At 38.8% G+C, this 20,376-nt stretch overlaps 1 protein-coding gene across 2 annotated transcripts in view; it reads left to right on the top strand.

Moving 5' to 3' along the window:
- Positions 1 to 20,376, top strand: part of heyl (hes related family bHLH transcription factor with YRPW motif like) — a 41,837-nt gene that overhangs the window by 16,305 nt on the left and 5,156 nt on the right. The window contains exons 1-2 of one of the 2 annotated variants that reach the window (XM_088327822.1): positions 15,661 to 15,890; positions 19,382 to 19,448. In XM_088327822.1, the coding sequence (XP_088183948.1) occupies positions 15,814 to 15,890; positions 19,382 to 19,448 (144 nt within the window). In that variant the 5' untranslated portion in view covers positions 15,661 to 15,813. Of the gene's footprint in view, positions 1 to 15,660; positions 15,891 to 19,381; positions 19,449 to 20,376 lie in introns of those variants that run through there. The other variant, XM_088327823.1, reaches the window with a different exon arrangement.

Genomic DNA, 20,376 nt, shown 5'->3' with positions numbered 1-20,376 from the left:
TTTTAAGGCTCAGGAAACCCTCGCAAGGTGTTTCGAGTTAATTAGATGATTCAGGTGATTAGTTGAATAGCCTACTTGTATACTTTTTCATGATATTCTAATATTTTGAGATAGGATTTTTGAGTTTTCTTAAGCTGTAAGCCAAATTCAGCAATATTAAAATAATAAAAGGCTTGAAATAGTTCAGTTGATGTGTAATGAATCCAGAATGTATGACATTTTTGTTTTTTTAATTGCATTACAGAAAATAAAGAACTTTATCACAATATTCTAATTTTCTGAGACAGTCCTTGCACCTTCTTTATACAAGCCACTGGCTTATCGGGCGGACGTGCCTCTAATAGTGTTAAATTCTAAAATAGAACCAATCACAAAGACTGCGCCCTTTCACACGGTGCAACCTATGGGCGCGAATTTTTTGGGGGTCCAATACGGCTCTTTCCACATTTTTGGTTGCCCTGTTTTAGACATCCCCTTGCCATTAGCGTGCCACAAAAGGGTCAGTCATATTTCATTTAAAATTTGAATATTACCTGGATCATAAAAAGAGCACAGTTTTTATAATTAAGTGCAGTTGTTTTGCATTGTTGCGTGTGGCCTTAAAAAGATAAAATCTTGTACGTGATGTGCAAGTCACAATGAAGTGATTAGGGGCCGGCATGCCTTTGAGACATGGCACTGAGCGGCATTCTTCACGCTCTTAAAAATAGAAACCGGCTGCTTTTTCCAATTTGACTCCACTTGAGGACATTTGGGCATCTCCTTTTTTTATTTTCTTGGTTTGGGATGAATAGAAAAATATCATTCTTTCATATGTTCTCAGTACGTCCTTGTGATTTTACAATAGTGATCAGCTAATATGGGAGTGCCGTGGGAAAGACAGAATCTTTTTTTGTTCATCAAGGAAAAAATTTTAAAGGGGAACTTTTAATTCAGACAAAACAATCTTCAAGTAACAAAGTAATTGATTTAACTCAAACAAAACTAAATTGTTATTGCTACATATAGAACAAATATCAAATGAGAACAAAAACTAAGTTAACAATCAATGTTATAACAGCAATAGTTTTTTAAAGGCACAGTGTGTACTATTCAGCACACCAGTGGTGTTGATGATTGAGTAATATTTGGTAGTACTTTGTCAAGTCAAGTCATGTTTATTTGTATAGACCCTAATCACAAGACGTTTCAAAGGGCTGTACAGACTACAGACTATTACAGACTACTGTCCATACTATAATTACACCATCCCCTGATCTAAAACCTACATGCCGGCAAAGAAAAATACCAAAACCTAAGCATGAGGAAAATGAAAAAACCTTGAGAAGGGACCACACTTGAGGTAATTCCCCCTCCAGAATGACCAGGCTGAAATGGAGGTTCAAAGGCTTTAACAAACAATACACAGGCATTGTCAACATGAAACATACGTCATTAATAAGCCATAGAATATAAATGAGTTTCAAGCCTAGATTTGAATACTTCCATGAAGCACAACCAAACTCAGTTCACCACGAGGACTTAAAGAGACGCAGTAATTTGTCCACTCTTGTCGCTGTATTGTGTGGTGCAACCCAAAAACAGATTACAAACTACAGAGATCCAAATTTATTTTTTTTGGGGGGCACTCATAGCATCAAGATGGTGGACAATAATGTGGGATCCCTCTGGATAAGGCCCATGTTATGTAAGAAAAAAAAATCTTGAACTACGAGTATATAAAAAAATGCACGTTTATATGATAGATCATGCATATTTCCCACCAGTCAAATCAATACTGTTTTTTTAATGAATTATTTTTTCCACAATTAGGAGCCCCTAATAATACGCAATGTCCCTTTAAAGGGTAAACTGTGGGTGTGTAATTTGTATCCAAGCCATGTGCCCTGTACAACATTTACTGCAGCTATAGTTGAGACACATATTTAAAAGGTCCAAACAATAGCTTCATAAAATGCAATATGAATTTAAGAATGTAGCCAAAATACTTTTTATTTTTTTGCAAAAAAATCAATCCTTCTTTCTATCCTTAAGACAATTTCAAGCTAATGCTGAAAGTTGTGCCTGCCTTGTCATATTTCTGGCAAACGTATGTATTCGATTTAGGGCTGGTAATGTCCATTTGACAAAAGCGGTGAACGCAGGTATATTGTATTTTCCTTCATCTTTTTGTTGCGATACTTCCTTTACCGTCCCCTAGCCTATCAAAGTTTGTGAAATCGCTGACGAATCATTTCGCTGCCACAAGACCCTGGTCTGTCTACTTGAAATCTGATTGGATAAACTAACAGCTTTATCCACACTAATGTTTTGCCTCAGGGCTTGCAGAACTGATAGTGAAAGCATTCAGGTAGATTTCTGACCCTGACCACATATAGTAACTGAAATGTAATTGGTTAAAAGCCTAAATATGAAAGCACACATCTGAAAGCAGTTCTACATGGGGAAAAGCAATGAAAGGAAGCACATTTCTGGCAATTTGGAATTATCTATCAGTTATTCATGGTCAAAATATAAACAACATCCCACGATTCAGATATTTTGTTGGCCAGCAGAGAGAGCACTGCAGGCCCAGATGGCACACCACTGATACAAGAATATGATTCCCCTAAAGTATGATGAGAAAAAAGTTTTGGAATTGGAAGTCAGTTGGTATCCGTTTTAATTCCCGTTCGGTGGTAACCGAACTGTAGCTTCGGCTGAAGATAAAGATCAGAACCGCAGCGCTGTGACAAAAGTATGAAAAAAGGTCTGAGCAAATGTTTCTCCTCATTGAGAACAAAGAAGAACAACATTAGTGAAATGAGGGATTGAAATGAGAGGGGGGATGGAAAGGAAATGCGGATGAGTTGTTGGGAGGATGAGAAGAGAGATGACTAGGGGGGATAAACTCAAATCATTCAAGGAGGGGGGGGGGGGGGGGGCTGCGAAAACTGAAACATTCGCCCTCGCCCACATGAAAGCCATAAAAAAAGAAAACAAACAGAAAAACATGTCTGACATCAAGAGACTGGTTTCCGCGGCGACGGCACAATGGCTGCCTGTGGCTCCGTCGGGCCCTCGCCATCGCGTCTGGGGGCCCCGGCACCAGCGAAAGTCACCGCAGTCCCATCAGCGAGTGTTTGTGTGTGAAACATTGCGGATGTCACGGCACTCAATGCTGTGGGAACAGCCATGAAAGAGAGCCCCGCTCCCGAGCCACAAAAGCTCCTTTCTAGAACTCTTCTCCGCCTTTTGGCCTCGCTATTTATCTTTTCTCCGGGGTGGGGGAGCCAGACGAGGACGAAGGGCTTTCTCCGAACGCGTGATGGACAGCTCCTTGTCACACTTTACTTCATCGCAAAATAGTCTCAGGAATCAAACTTCCTGTACAATAACAAATGAAAGTCAAAAGACAGTACCATTGACAATTTTGAGTTGTCCAATGTCAGCGTTGATTTGCCCATATTTATACCTCCTTTTTATGACCAGTCTAAAATATGTCTTTTTCCTTTTCACTCTGCCTTGAAGGCCTGCATCTCATAGTTGCCGCTTCATTCTAGATGTTGTTACCGTTTTTGCAGGTACTATTTGACAAATCAGCTATTGAGGACCTATAATGCATCTACTTCACAAACGAGAGACACTAATGTACTTGTCTTCATGCTTGATCGTGCACCGGGGAATCCCACTTCTTTCTACTCTGAGCAGTTCTCTGGAGGGAGTAGTACACACCGTTGTAGGAGATCTTCAGTTTCTTGGCAATTACTAGCTTGACACAGCCTTCACTTCTTAAAACAAGAGTAGACTTTCCAGGCTTACACGAAAGCTTTTCCGGCCATTCTGAAAGTTTAATCATACCCACAAATGTGATGCTCCAGATATTTAATCAGCTCCAAGAAAGTTCAGTTATGTATCTTATCTAACTAGCCATGCAGTGTATTGCTTGGTTTTGCCTTACACATATCTTTCTACTTTCTACTCCTGTTTTTGCTGTTGTCTGAAGAAAGTTGTACATACCATTGTAGGAGGTCTTGAGGATCTTGGCAATTCCTTGCATGGAATAACCTTCATTTTTGTAAAACAATAATAGAACGTTGAGTTTCAAATGAAAGTTGTCAAACTCTGGTCATTCTGAAAGTGTATCACAACCACAAATGTGATGCACTATTTATTATTATTCAGCCAGTATCAACCATCAACATGATATCTACCCGAAATCATTTTGTCACGCGAAGCTATCGACGTGACTCGTCGCCTTCGATCTGCGCCGGGTTTTTAGACCCAACTGCTGTGTTGACTCGGCCGAGGCTTAAACCAGCGACCTCCCAGTCTCGGAGCGGGCGCTCTACCATCTAGGCTACCGAGCTAGATCAGGAGTCAACAACCTATGACACGCATGCCAGCAGTGGCACGCAAGCACACCGCAAAATAATAATAACATTTTTTTAAATGCGCATTTTTACCTGAAATTTGGACATTTCAACAACAAGTGTTGTTTAGAGGCTTTACGGTAGCGCCCCTCCTCTTCTGCTCCGTGTGTAAGTGTGTGTCTGCATGGCGCAGAGAGGGAAAAATCCGTGTTTTGACCCAGCTACAGAAACACCGGCGCGCAATAAATGAATGAATAATGACAGCTCCTCCAGCGAAAAAATCTTGTTCTTTTCAGCCGGCGTGGACTGACGACTGGGGGTTTGTGCAAAAAATGACTGTGATGTTTGTGGATTATGCCCCGGGAGCATTTTACCTCGCACATCAAGTGTTAAACCTTATTACGAGGCGAAACATGAACACTAATTCAATGTGTCCAGGTACGGCAAAGAACACAGACCCTAAAAACCTTTGTCTCTGCTAAAAACACCTCCACTGAAGCTAGCTGTCACATTGCTCACTGGATAGCAAAGCACAGTAAGCCATTTACTGATGGCAAATATACTAAAGAGGCGTGTGTGCGTGTTTCAGGTTTTGATATTGATATTTTCTGCAACAAGATTTCATTGATGAATAGTATGGTAGTTGTCCATATCACTTGTTTTTTGATTGTAGTTCATTGTTGATGAAGCCCAACCATGCCCCACTTTTCATCAACAACAAGGCTGTGGAGGTTGTCAGCAGCATCAAGTTCCTAGGGGTGCACATCACAAACAAACTCACCTGGTCCGTGAACACTGCATCACTGGTTAAGAGGGCACAGCAGCACCTGTACTTCTTGCGGAGGATGAGGAGAGCCCACCTGCCCCCACCCTCCCTCATCACATTCTACAGGGGCACCATAGAGAGTATCCTGACCAGCTGTATCTCTGTGTGGTGTGGAGGCTGCAGCGCTTCCGACTGGGGTAGTGTGAGGAGGGTGACGAGGACAGCAGAGAAAATCATCGGACATTAGACTGTTAAATGGTCAATCAAACACATAGTAAATCTAAACTGCTGCTAATCTGTACATCTGTTGGTTTTGTTTGACTTTTTGCACTACTGGCAGTTCTTTATAGCTAGCCACTCCTTGCACATCTGTTTCTCTGCACTCTTGTACTTACAGTGTTATTGTTACAGTGTTATTGTTACTGTTTACCTGACTTGTTTACCTGACTGCCCATTTTGCACATCTGGTTAGCCGCTCCTCTTGCACTATTTGCGCTACTGTAAAATACTATACATAGCCATAATTATTTAGTATATTATTAGTACTCAATACTCCAACTCAATACAACATTTTATTTATATCTGTACATTAAAGGAAACTGTGCGGGTCAGATGTATCGACATTTCGTGTACACGTGTACTAGAATGACAATAAAGTGAATCTGAATCTGAATCTGAAGAATGTTTGATTCTGGCTGATTCTTGTGGTAAAAAGTTGGCTTTCCGTCTATTTAAGCTCAGTGCTCTCACTCTTCCTTTGTCAGTCCGTCAACGAACCTCTGCCCCACAAGACGTGGGTTTTGACTCGTTCCTGTTTCCTGTTGGTATTTCCTGTTCAGTATAGTTCCTGTTTATTTTGTCCTGTTTAATACCGGTTTCCAGTTTCGTTCCCGTCTAGTTTGTCCTGTTTATTTTCGATATCCTGTTTTGATATCAATCCTGTCCCGTCCCGTCTTGTCCGGTATTGACCCCATCTGTCAGATATCTGCTCAGGCAGTTGGCATCGATCTCGTCGGTCTCTGACTTCCTGGCATTCCACGCCAGACTGCTGCCTAACCTGCATGACTCAGGTTAGGCAGCAGTCATTTTCATTGTCACAAGCCTTTTATTTTCACGTAAAATAAAAGGCTTGTGTGAGAAACGTCACGCATTTGGGTCCTAATTCTGTTCCGGTTCATGACAAGAACAGACATTTGCAGCTGACATAATAATTTACGTTCTGTTAGGTTACATGTTTTCTTCCTTGGGAAAAAAACAGTGCTTTTCTTTCAGAAATAAGGACATTTTTAAGCGAGCCGAAATTTTTCAATGGAAGTGGATACGTATAAATCTTACTAATGTCTCGAACTGTGAATCCAGAACAGTCTAGACGGACACATCCATTCCTTCACAACTCCCAGATTTTGGACGTTGCCGAGACTCCTTGGTGCCAGTTCCCATGTCAGTCCTGACGGGATGGGCACGATATTTTCATGCCTGACACTTAAAGTGTCACTAAGTTGAGACACAATAGGTTGAGAGTTGAACAGATGACAGCAATTGGGCAGACACTTGGTGATCAATTATTGAATCTATTTTGACATTTTAGTTTTTGTGTATTTTTTGGAAGCTGCTTTGAGAAAAAAAATCTAATTTTGAAAGATTATGTCCTAGTTTTTTTGAAATTGTTTATGTTTGCCAAAGAATAAAATGTTGCAGGGTTTTTTTAATCATCAAAATGTTCCCGATACATGTTAACGCACGTTATATTTTTACCTTTACCCCCAATTTATGTTCAGAATGTTGATATATCCTTTTGCCAATCTCTTCACATCAAGTTTTTGTCTGCATACTCTGGAAATGACCAAATGAGTAAGGTACTATGAATTTGTATCATCCCTTAAAGGGACGTTGTGTATTATTTAGCGTCTCTTAGGGTTCATTTATTTAAAAAGCACATTATTGATTTGAATAATAAGCAGGAATAGATGAACTATTACATAAATGTGCATTTTTTTAAAATACTGTTGCCCAGAAAATTTGATATCCTACATAAACGAGACTCACTGAGAGGGAGCGGAAATGATTGACCGCCATCTTGCTGCTACGGGTACCCCCGAAAACCAAAAACTTTGTGAAAGGCTGTGTCCCCTTAGTTTGTATTAATTCTTGTGCTTTTCAGCACTCATTTTCATTTGAACTACACTTTTTCAGTGATGTCTAGTTTTTCATTAGTTTTGCATTATTGATGAGCAAACGTTTACAATGATTTTAAATAAACCAATTAAATAAAATGCTTTCGGTTTTGTAGAAAAAAAATGATACCAAGGGCAGCACCGCAGCGCAGTGGTTAGCGCGTGGCGCGGCACAGTTCTGAGGTCACGGGATCAAATCCAGCTACCAGACTTCCTGTGTGGAGTTTGCATGTTCTCCCCGTGCTTGCATTGCATTGTGTTTCCTCCAGGCACTCTGGTTTCCTCCCACATTCCAAAAACATGCATGTCAGGTTAATCGGCCGGTCTAAACTGTCTCTAGCTGTGAATGAGCGAGCGAGTTGACTGTTTTCGTGTGCCCTGCGATTGACTGGCAAGCAGTTCAAGGTGTTCCCGGCCACTGCCCGAATACCGCTGGGATGGGCTCCAGCACCCCCGCAACCCAATGAGGATAAGCGGTGCAGATATTGGATAAGTGGCTGATCCCAATGCATTCAAATGAAAACAATCTATCCAGCGAGTACTTAGCAGAAGTGAGCACTTAAGTCCACACAAAAAGTAATGCTTTACATATTTTGGCGTTTTGTTGCTTAAGATATTGTACGTGGTGACTAATTATCAAGCGATGACTTTAACTGTCTAAAGAATTAATGATGTTTACGTTTTTTCAACTTTTTGAAAATACAAAACATTTCATCTAAAAAGGGTTTTGTGGACTTTTTATTGACCCGCATATATATATATATATATATATATATATATATATATATATATATATAAAAAAACAGAGCAGTTTGAAAGTTGATTGACTGGTTGATTGATTGATCCATCGATTGATTGATCCATCGATTGATCCATCGATCGATTGGTCAATTGATTGATCGATTGATTGATCGATTGATTTCTTCTGTTCGATGGGAGGAAAAAAAAAGGGCTGACCGCAAGAAATCGGAGTTCATCTCGGTCTCGTCCTCTTGACAGTCCAAACCCTTTTCACATCAATCAATCGTGGAAATTTTGATTCAATGTGAACAACACCTAATCAAATTTGTTCAAAGTCCCTTCTAGGTTATTAGCATTTTACCGTCAGCAAATTATGGGCAATATGTCTTTTAAAGTTTCAATTTTCTGATTCTGTGCTAGTGATTGAAGGCATCTGCCGGCCTGCATTAGACACTTCTGCAATAAAAGTCATAAAGTTCTGATCCAGTTTGAGTTTCAGATCTGTGCCCCAAAAGAGAAAGTTACCTTTGTGCATTAGAAAAAAAAAATCACTAGTGTCCTTTGTAGACAAATAAGTTAAGTTTTTAGTGCACCAAACCTTAGGTTGCAGTGTAGAAGTGACACGAGTTTTTAGCATTGATGAAAACCACAATAGATGTCTGTGCAGAAGTATACGGCGTTAGTTTCCAGAGTAGAAGAAAATTCATTTTAATATTGGAAAATAACATGATACTAGCGCTACATGCAGAATTTTCAAACGGATGTTTTTGCGGTGTAAAATAATAGTTTTTGTCAAAAGAGATGACAAGACTAATTTGTTGCAGCTACTTCAAAAGCTTCAGTATTTTGTGTAAAAGTATAAGATTGTTTTTGACATAGGAGAAGTCGATACTAATTTTAGGGTAAATAGAAATTGATGTTATATTCTTGCACAGAAAAAGACAATGCTAGTTTTTGGGCAAGATGACACTAAAAGAAGAAAATTATTTGTATTTTTGGGCGTGTTTCTTTATGGCGTAGAAGGAGAAGATGATAGTTTTAGTTTAAATATGACACAAAAACAACAAAAAACATGTAGATTTGGAATGTAAGTAAAAATTGTTTTTGACAAAACAAGACAATGTTGATATTTGAGTTAAGAAGAAGAGATGCTAACTTTTTAAGCAGAAGAGTTTGTTCTCGACACCGAGGAAGAAGATGAAGATTTGAACGCTAATGCTGTTAAGAAAAGGTCACGCCTAGATTTTTGAACAGACGACAGTGCTAGTTTTTTATTCAAAGGACAAGACAATGCCAGTTTTTGTCAAAGATGATGCAAAATGGAGAAATCAATTTAATAATTTGGAATAGAAGTAGAATTTGCTTTTGGCGTATAAGAATATGACAGTAATATTTAATTAAAATAAGATGCTTATGTCTATTTTATTAGAAGACACAGCTAGTTGTTGGCATAGAAGGAGCATGTTTTCAGTGAAGAACCAGGTGACACTTTTTTTCAGGTAGTTTTTCTAATGCTTGAACCACTACATATCATGATACGAGAAAAGACATACTTTTTTTCAATATGTTTAAGGAACATGCAAACTATGAAAAAAAGTTTGATTTACATGGTTGTCTAGTTTTCACAAATAGTTATATTATAATGAGGGAATGTATACCTGTAATCATCAGTGTAGCACTGTGTTTTTTAAACTGTGTGCCAGGGCACACTAATGCGCTGGAGAGTTCGACAAGTGTGCCGCAGGAAATTCTCCAATTTTATCTTTGCAAAAAAGTATTCCATTGTTCAGTATTTTTGCTTTCTTCCAGCAATCAGATGACTAACTGTAACATACATCCATATTAGTAGGCTACAGCAGTGAACTTTTTGTTTCTATATATTACTCACCTGCTAACTAATTAGTACAGTATATTCATAACCTTCATAACCTATTTTGATCATGAAAACTTGTTGAAACCTAGTAGAACCTTTTTTTGGTTCCACTGACAGATACTTGTCACTCATTTTAAATATTTTTCTACAAAAAAACAGATGCAAGTATAGTAAACCATGAAAAACAGGGTACATTTCTTTTCAAAATCCCAAATAACAGCATAATTATTAACCCAAATTAATAATATCTGTAACCTTCTGAGCCACTGTGATCACATAAACTGTATACTGTTAACTTTAGCGACATGATCAAGTTTTAAAAATAAACATGAAACTGGCCAGGGATTCATTTTTAAATATCTTCAATAGACATTGTGTTTTGGCTCAAAAAAGGTGGAGAAACACTGGTAAAACAATAAAGAAAAATATTTAGACATCAAAGGGCAATTTAACTGCAACAAACCCTTTTTTTTGTAAAAACAACAAAAAAACAAATAAATAACAAGAGAAAAATATTATGACATAAAATAAAAGCAATCATGCAATCGCGCATAAGAAGAGATGATTGCGGCCGAGAGTTAGCCCTCCAAAAACCGCACCCCCCGCTTGCGTGAAAGGCAAGCGTGTGCGTCAGTGAAAATTGCAAAAGTATGAGCATGTTAATTTCAAAGACCCGGCCTTGTTGTGGTTTCCGAAGGGGAGTTCGAGGTTTTAGTGCAGCGGCGACACGACTTAAAATAGCAGATCAAGACTCACAGAAATGGTTGCAAATTCCATCCCATTCAACTCTCAGATCTCCCGCTCTGATGTCAGCCTGAACCCCACACCATCAAACTTTCCTCATATTTAACTCATTTGCTTTATTCATTCATCTTCTTAATGACTTCAGTCTTGGGGCATGTTTTCCGTGCGAGTTGCGTCATTTTCGAGCAAGACAGTGTGGCCAACTCGCAAACTGTAAGTAAAAACAGAATGCACGTTTGGAAAACATACACGCGCATGTTTCCTTCAACCCACAATAAGAAAATTATTCAAGTGCTGATAATGTAAGACTTTATCTTTTTTATGACACTTTTGTCATCAATTTGGGATTGTATTTCTATTCTTATTTTAAGTCTTACTAGAAATGAACTGTAATCATAAATCCTCTCCAGTAGATGGCAGACTTTTAATTATCTTTTATTTCAAAAGGTGCATCACGTATTATTTAGCGCCTCCAACTAGTTAAAAGTAACATTATTTGGAAAAAAAAATATTGATTTGATTACTAAGATAAATAAACACGGAGGGGGCTGAATTAATTGAAAACTGAAAACTCATGCCAACACTACCTCATACAAATATAATGGTACTCATGTCTATGTTCTTGCACATGTCGACTGCACTACGTTTACTGCTTACCTTGCACAATGTCTGACCATTTCTTTTTTCTGCACTATGATGTCTATGTTTGCACCAATGCATATGCTGACTATTTTTTTGCACTATGATGACTTTGCACCAAATGCAATATTGCACAACCCTTACGATACCAACGGTATCACGATAACACTGTATGTAACATCCCACATGCCGACATTTCTTGTGTAAATACCATGTAAATTATAACTATAGCCTTATCCCCCTTGTTTTATAACCTTATCTTCTCTGTTCCTCTATCTTCTTGGCTCATACCTCACTGTGAATGTGTAAAACTGGAGTGTCATGCCCAATTTCGTTGTCACAATATGTTAACCCATTTTGTAACAATGACAATAAAGGTATATTCTATTCTATTCTATTCTATTATATTCTATTATATTCTATTCTTTTCTATTCTAATTGTTTGCCATCTTGCCGCTATGGGTAGCCCCAAAGCCAAAACTGCTGTGAAAAGACGACCAAGAAATTGAAAGGAAAAATAGTGTGATTTGGTCGTTTTGAGTCGCTGTAATTTTCAATGTACCTTAGCTTTGTAGCACTGATTTTCGGTGTGCGTGGAGTTGAGTCTCGGCTGGTTGGAGAGACGGCTGGACGGACTCTGTGGCACGCTCAGTGGCACGTTCACTTGGTCCTGCGTGAGAGGACGACTAAATCGAAAGCGTGGTGGAGGATCACGTGACGAATAGGAAAAGAAACAATGAACAATGACAGGTGGATGATTTTAAAAAGAAAGCCAGCGAGAGAGAATATCGGCCTGGCCCTCACAAATAAAATATGAAGGCTAGGGTTGTCTTCGGGCTCAGTCCCTCAAATCAAGTTAATTGGTCGTGCTCCGGCTATGTGGGGCTTCAATACCCGTGGGTTGGGTTGTGTTTTTTTTAGGCCCGATCTTACCTCTACTAGAGATAATGTGGACCTGCCAATCAACCAATCTGAAGACATGCATGGCAGACATACAACCAGAGGGAAAATATCCTCAGCACAACAAACGCTGCACAGCGATCACATCTTTGCGCACAATCGTCGAAGCGAACACACCCTTCCAGTCTGCCAGGCAGGAAGAAACACACTCAGCTGGGCATTGTGTTGAGGGGGGCACGCCACTTAGCCCCCCCACTTTTCTTGCACACACAAGCACGCGCAAACACACGGCGCCAGGCTCTCGAGTTTCTATGGCAATCTGACTCGGCAATCTTCCCACGGTGGGTGCAGAACCCAAGACAGCGGCATGTGTGAATGAATTGAGCGCTGTTGGTCCGTGTGCATGCATTTGAAGAGTGCTAACCCGTCCAGTGGAGAAACCTGATGTTCTGACACTCACTGGTCTGATAAGACCCTTGACCCTTGGGGCTCATGACATGAATTGGGACTTGCTTCTTATCAGTCATCTCGCTTTGTTTTGACACTTGGCACCTGGGCTGCTATCGTCTCCATTGCCTAAATACTTAGTCATCATCTCGATGTTTTTACTGAGTAAGAGCAGGCTTGTTGTAAGATAATGACAGTGACGTGCAGTCACAGGAGGCAGGTGAGGCTCCGCCTCACAGGTCATCGTGGAAATATTGTCACGTTTGTAGATGTGGGCGCAAATAAAGGGAAGCTCAAACAGAGACAAGGGGGCGCAACACTACACGTCCAAATCTTACGATATCCAAACCAGAAACTTAGACCAACCATTGTTGGCGTATACAATCCATATCCCGCTGCGTGTTCAATTCCGGAATTCTGACCGAGGAGTTGAACGAAGAAACAAGAGCTTAAGAGAACAGTTCTTATGAGGATTATTTTACACAGAAAAACAATACAAAATAAACAGAATAATATTTGCTTATGATCAGGACAAAGTCCTCCATAGACAAGCATTGAAAAATGGCTGACAATGTTTTTTATAGGAAAAGGTCATGGATTAACTAATACAACTTGGCTGGAAAATGAAATTTAACAGAGATGCAATTTTCCAGGTGAGTAAGGGAGGGAGATCTCCCAAAGAAACCTTTCAGACTGGATCTAACTGGATTTTGCAGGCGGTATGATAGGGGTATAGCAGACTCAAGGGGGGACTTATAACACTTGGACATTTTGCAGGAAAAGTAGTAAATGAAAGAATAAATTGAGACATCAAATGAATACAGCAAGTAAATACTCCATTCAAATATGCAGATAAGCACAACGCGCATTTATAACAGCTAAAAGAATACTGTTATTTTCAAAGAAATTATAATTAAATAACAACCTAATATAATTGGAAAAAGCATGCAATTGTGACTACATATTCAGTGACACATATTAATAATTTAACAGCAGTCAATATAAAGTTTTGGAATAATTAGGGACAGGTGTGAGGAGATTGGGCTCAGGTATGTGCAGTTCAGACACCTCCCTCTAGTTTAGTACCTGATCCTGACGGTCCTGATACTACGTCTACCTCCAGGACCGGTTGCTGGGGGGCCCAAAAGAACAAAACAAAAACATCACTGAGGCTGCAGCAAACAGACCTGCACTGAAACAGGCGACAGCTGAAGCTCCCTGTCCGTCCCCGCCAAAACAGGGCCAGAAGAAGTTCAGGACTCCTCTCCTCGTTGACAGGACAGGGATCTTCTCACCATCCGAGTAGGGGCGGTGAAGGGTCCTTGTCCTTACCCACCGGAACAGGGACCAGCATAAGGACAGATATGGCCGAGAGACCTTCTCCTCGACGTCAGGAAAGGGAACAGAAGTGGCCAAGGGACCACGCAATGGAATTAATGATAGTATTAGCAAGCTAACAGCAAGTCAAGCCATTCAGAGATTTGTTTCTCATTGCAAGGACTTTTGGCATAATATAAAAATACCTATTTATTGATGCTTTTATGCAAAAGAAGCAGTTCATAAACTTCATTTTTGAGATAAGGTAAGACACAAAATGTTTTTTTTTCTCCATGATACTTTTTATCTTGCTTTTTTTCCTCTTCCAATCAAACGATGAAAAAAGATGTAGGTACATTTATTTGTAAATCTGGCTCACCAGACATGAATCTCACTGCACGTAACTGGATTGATGTTAATATTAAGTTTTGTTTTAAACAATAGTAACCCAATTTCTTTGTTTTAAAAATATAAAAAGAACTAATTCGTTTTATGACTTAAAAAAATTACCACTTTTAGTGACTAAAAAAGAGAAACAACATTTAAGTTTTATCTATTTAGACCTAACCCTGCGACTGGCTGGCTGCCAGTTCAGGATATCCCTGCACACTGCCGGAAAACAGCTGGGATGAGCTCCAAGACCCCCGCAACCCAACTGAAGATAAGCGGTGCAGATAATGGATGGATGGATGGATATAACAACCTAGGGGGGGTCGAACTAATGGATCCATCCTAGCTTGACATAAGTCGCTTTATTTTTGACCCAGCTGTTTTTAGAGTGCATTAACACTTTTCAAAAACCTCATTGTTTCATCAGTTTTTTTTCACCAAAAAGTGTTGTTAGGAGATTAACTATTCACAAGAAAACCTTGGAGGGAGTAAATAAACGCCATTCAACACCAAAAGTTCTCACCTGAGAATGTCATGTTCCATCATTCCCACACTCCTCACTGAATGAGTCTGGCCCATTGTTTTGCAGGAGCATGCAATTAAATAAGTTCCAAGAAAGAAAGAAGGAAGGAAGGAGCGGGGATGAGGCCGGCGGCTAATTGACAGAGGCAGATCCAGCAAAGGGCCCAGAGGGCGTTTTGTGATTGTTAGATACTGTAGACAGACAGAAAGAGAAACAGACACAAAGACAGAAAGACAGAGATATAGATCTATATATCCATAGATCTATAGATGGATACCTCTGTAGATATATAGACATAGCCATAGATATATAGATAGATCCATTGGTTGATCCAAAGATCCATAAATAGATCCATAGATAGAGCCATAGACCCATAGATGAATAGATCCTTGATTAATAAATATATGGATTGATCCTCAGATAGCTAGACAGACAGACAGACAGAGAGATAGATGGAGTGGAAACAGTCATGTTCCATCATTCCTAAGCTCCTCACCAATTGAGTCCTGCCTATTGTTTCACAGGAGAACACAATTAAAGAAGCACCAAAAAGAAAGAAGGAAGGCAGATTGAGGCTAGAGGCTAATTGACAGCAACGAATCTGGCAAAGTGCCTGGAAGGCGGTTCGTTGGGCTGATGGGGCAGATCCCAAGGAGGGAGTAGGGAAGTGGAGGGACCTAGCAAAAACTGGCAACTCTGCCAAACATCGTCACTGGGAGGCTGTGACAAGGGGGGGCGGAGAGGATGTGCTAAAAGGGAGACGAATAGAAAACCGGGAATTCTTGACACTTTGTCATGGGGCCTCAGGGGTCGAACGCGCATCGCCGCTGCCGCTAGTGGACCACCAGACCAGGGAAGACCCCCACCGGTCGAAGAGGCTTCTTATAATAAGTAAAAGGGGGGCGGACACAGAACAAGTAAAGCTGACTTTTTGAGAGAGGCTCAACATGAAGAGACCTCACGATTACACTTCCGAGTCGGACACGGACGAGTTGATTGACGTGGGACAGGAGGATGGATACTGGTGAGTACAGGAGGAACACAGATTTGAAAATGCATCTACCATATTATTCAGACTATAAGATGCACCTAAAAAGCCCAAATTGGCCAGAAATCTGAACGAGCGCCCCATATACCACGAAATAATTGGATAAGATTGGAATTCATGTGCTTTACTACACGAGGTTTTATGGTATACTACCTTGTTTGTGCAATGATTGAGCAATTGAATCACTGACCAGACTCGTAAATAATCGTATGCAACAGCAATCAAACCCAGGTCGCTAGAGTAGGAGCGCTGACACTTAATCACTAGGCCACCAGTGACACAGATGATAAATGGAATCAAATTTTATCTTATTATGACACTATTTTTTGAGTGCCTGACACAAATGTCAAAGACTGGAGAAAATGGAAATTTCATCCTGAAAGAAAGAAATAAACCAAAGTCCAATTCTTCATCAAATACAACAAAGAGTTGTTTCCCTTGTCGTGCTTTTTTCCTGAAATGTTTGTTTTGATTATTCTTTCATTTGTTTCTGGCACCATGTGTAAAAGTAAATTATAGCACTAGTGTTCTGTCTGTTGGTTAGGTTTTGGTGATCTCACTGCCGTAACTTGGGTTCAATTTCCGTTGTATACAATGTTTTTCTACTGATCAATCATTGCACTTATACAAACGGTAAGCAACGGTTCAAATACGGTAATTTTTACTGAGGCCTGACAGTCCAGTGTGCCTTATATAAAAATATACGTCAAAAGACGATATGAATTCAGCTTGTGAAATGTTATCTTTATTTTTTCCAAAAGGTGGAATGTTTTATTGTAGTTGGATTTCTACACATTAAAATGGTCATCGAGTGCTATAGTTCAAACTCACAATGATTCTAGGTGGGAAATTTGTATAGAAGACTGGACCACGGGTGCAGAACTTTTACAAGCTGAGCAACAATACTTTAGTACCTAGGACTGGATATATAATGTCTAAACAAAAGTAAATATGAAAACATTCAATGGTACAATAACGTTCTCATGAAACTGATTTTTGGGGAAGGGCAAACATTTCATTTTCATCTCCAAAAGCCTCCTACAACACCATCTTAGTGGTTAAAAATTATTTCTTTGACTTTTTTCCATATCTTACTGGTCTAATGTATACAAATGCAAAATTACAATTTCGCAGTAAATAAAGCAAAATCATGTTTCATTTTCTCACCTTTTGCACTTTCAAAATGTTGTATAGTAATAAAGGCGCTCCAAAACATAACAACATAAATTCATTTATTACAAACTGTGAAAAAATAGTAAAATGATTTCCTTTCCAAGGACTATTTTCCTGTTCTGCTGATAATTCTTAATTTCTGCAAAATAATTTTGCTTATTTACTGTACAATTTGTTTCCATTTGTTATTTAATATTTTCTTTCAATTCCAAAAAGAGATAAAAGGCCTCTTATCAAAAGAAAATAATAAGAAACATATAGTGAATTCATATTTTCTTTAAATACGACTATCTTGTTTTGCCGGTTTATTCAGTGGTAGTTACCATAATGAAATACATTATCTTACATTATCTCAAAAACGCAGCTCCATACTCCAGAGAATCAGTTAAAAAATTACGCAGTAAAGTTAAAACGGAAAGATATTTTCTGATTACAGTTTTGTTGGTCTGTTGAAACACAATTTTGCTCTTTTCCAAGATTATTTTTTTTTATATTACTTCATTTTAAGTACATAATTGTATCATATTTTACCATCTCGTGCTTTCCGTACTGCAAAAGGTTCAATTTGAATTTTGAGAAATCAAAAATAAAATGAGCTGCCAGCCTAATTTGTTTTTTATTTAAATCAAAATTATTTAATATATCAATGTATTGGACTTAATGGACCTCGTCAGTTTTCCTGCAAAATGACCCTTTCCAGTTTACACAATGTTAAGATTTCAGTGAAAAATTGGTTGAGTTCAAAAAAATAATATAATAACACTGCAAAGTGTTCATGTACTGATTAAATCAGTGTTTCCCATTTTTTTTAAAACCAAGGCGCACTTTTTTCCATACGAAATATCTTGATGTACACTAGCGGTAGATGATATCTGAAAATTATTTTCTGGCACCAGTTTCATGTTTTAAAGCTTGAATTATGATGCTGTATAATTTGACAGTGTCGTTTTTGTGATCACTGTGGCTCAGGAAGTATTACAAGTTGTTAATTTTTGTTTATAGTTTATCTGGGATTTTACTACATTTTAAATATGTTTTTTTTACTTTATGTCCATCTTTGTCTAAAAATTAACAAAAATATTACCAGAAACAAGCAAAAAATAATAATGGTAACTGCCGGTGGAACCCAAAAATGTTTTACTATGATCTAACTTTTTTTGTTTTTTTAATGTAATTTAAAAAAAAAATGTACCGGTACTTACTTACTTACCCTAGTTCGTGTGATTGGATTTATTATTTTTGTAGTGAAATCTTAAAGACCTTCGTCAAACAAAATACATTATTAAATGTACTTTGCTACATCATGAGCAGATAGTAGTATATCCATCCATCCCTTTTCTGCGCAGCCTATCCTCACAAGGGTCGGGAGATAATGAGTATATATATATATATACATTTATATATATATATATACATATATATATATATATGCTGCCAGCTATGGATGAATATCAGAGTCAATCGGCGGATCAGTGAAAAAAAAGACTAACCAAAAGCATGCTTTTTTTGCAACTATACAATGAGGCTATTTCCTGCAGTACACTGGTTGAAATACACCGGGTTCAATAACTCTTCCAACAGCGTTGATCTATTTTTACTTCACTGTGTGAAATATCATCTCCTGGAAAATGTACAATATAGACAGATTAATTACAAAACTCTTTCAAATTGAGCTAGCGACATCAGTGTTTTGAGAAACTTCATGTACTGGTTTTATCTTACTATACATTAGATGATTTTATACAGCACTTTCAGTTGCATTCCGGTGTCTTTAAAGCGCTTTACCCTTCCATATGGATTTGGACAAAAAACAATGAAGTGTTTCTAAAATGATAAGCTGTGAGTTTTGAAATAAAAATTCAAACATATGATCAAACTAAAAAGGGTTAAAAAAAAAAACGATCAACCGACCCCATCTATTTGTTGGCGCGTGCTCACAGTCCCGGGAATTCAACCGACGTCACGGGGCCCCGTACGTGACTTGAGGGACAGCCCCAGGGTCAATTGGAATTTTCTGCGCGACGCGCCCTTTCAAGTGGAAGCCATCAAACGGCGCCCTAAACAAAAACACACCACGCCGTTGGCAGCGCTTGAAATCGAAAGAAAACACAATGGCGGCGAACAAATGTCGGCATGTGCAGCGGATCGCGAGAAAATTATCATGTGAAGATGGAAAGTACGACTTTGTGACATCTTAAATCGCGCCTGATGTTATTTTGCCTTTGCGTTGCATCAAAGAATAATAATTGTATCAATATGTTGATATATTTTTTTTATTCTCTTGAATTAAACAGCCCAGTCACCGGGTCCATGTCCCCAGGCAGCACATCGCAAGTTCTGGCCCGGAAAAAGAGAAGAGGGGTGAGCACAATCGGAAATTATGTTTTTCCAAACCTTTAATTGTTTAACACAATGGCTTCTCATCATTTGAATGGTTTACTCAAATTCCAATGTTTGACGTTTAACTAAGGAGGGGTGCACGGTAATTATCGGGCTGAAAGTTTTCGGACAGATAACAGTCTAATATGAAGTCGTTTTCGGCCGGGTAGGAAAAATATACACAATAAAAGAAGTGAAACTGTAGGATAAAAAGAAACAAGTGAAACAAAAGAAAAAAGACAAAAACTATGAAAATAAGATGAAAAAGACATTTAATTCCTCCCGATGGCCGGTCTATTAGTGATCCCAAAAGCCAAGAAGAGATGCGCAGGTTCGAGAGCGTTCTCTATTCGGGCCCTGGTGCCGTGGAATGCTCTTCCCCCTGAGATCCGATCTGCAACCTCAGTGGAACTGTTTAAATCTAAGCTTAAAACACACTTCTATTCTATAGCTTATGAATGACAATATTAACCTCTTGACGATATCTGTGTATTAATTGTTATTACAACATCCATTGAAGCCTGGTCATCCTGGAAGGGAGATTACCTCTTGTGCGGTCCCTTCTCAAAGTTTCTTCATTTTCCGCATGTTGAGGTTTTAGAGTTTTCTTTGCCCTCATGGAGGTTTCAGATCAGGGGATGGTGTAACAACAGCCTTGTTTGCAGTAATCTATGGTCTGTGCCGTCCTTTGAGACTCTTTGTGATTAAGAGCTATACAAATAAACATGACTTGACTTGACCTTTTTTTAGCACTCCATATAATTACCAATAAAAATAAACTTAATGTATTTTTTTTTAAAAAACCTAATCGCGCAACACATTATCCCTAAAAAAATACAGAAAACACAAATTGCACAATTTACAGATCTACAAAAAAGAAGAGATGAAGTACAAAACAGATTTGATGCAT

This window comes from Urocampus carinirostris, chromosome 2, assembly GCF_059441175.1.
Source record: "Urocampus carinirostris isolate Australia breed hairy pipefish chromosome 2, RoL_Ucar_1.0, whole genome shotgun sequence".
Taxonomy (NCBI): domain Eukaryota; kingdom Metazoa; phylum Chordata; class Actinopteri; order Syngnathiformes; family Syngnathidae; genus Urocampus; species Urocampus carinirostris.
This window is presented reverse-complemented; position numbering and strand designations above follow the sequence as displayed.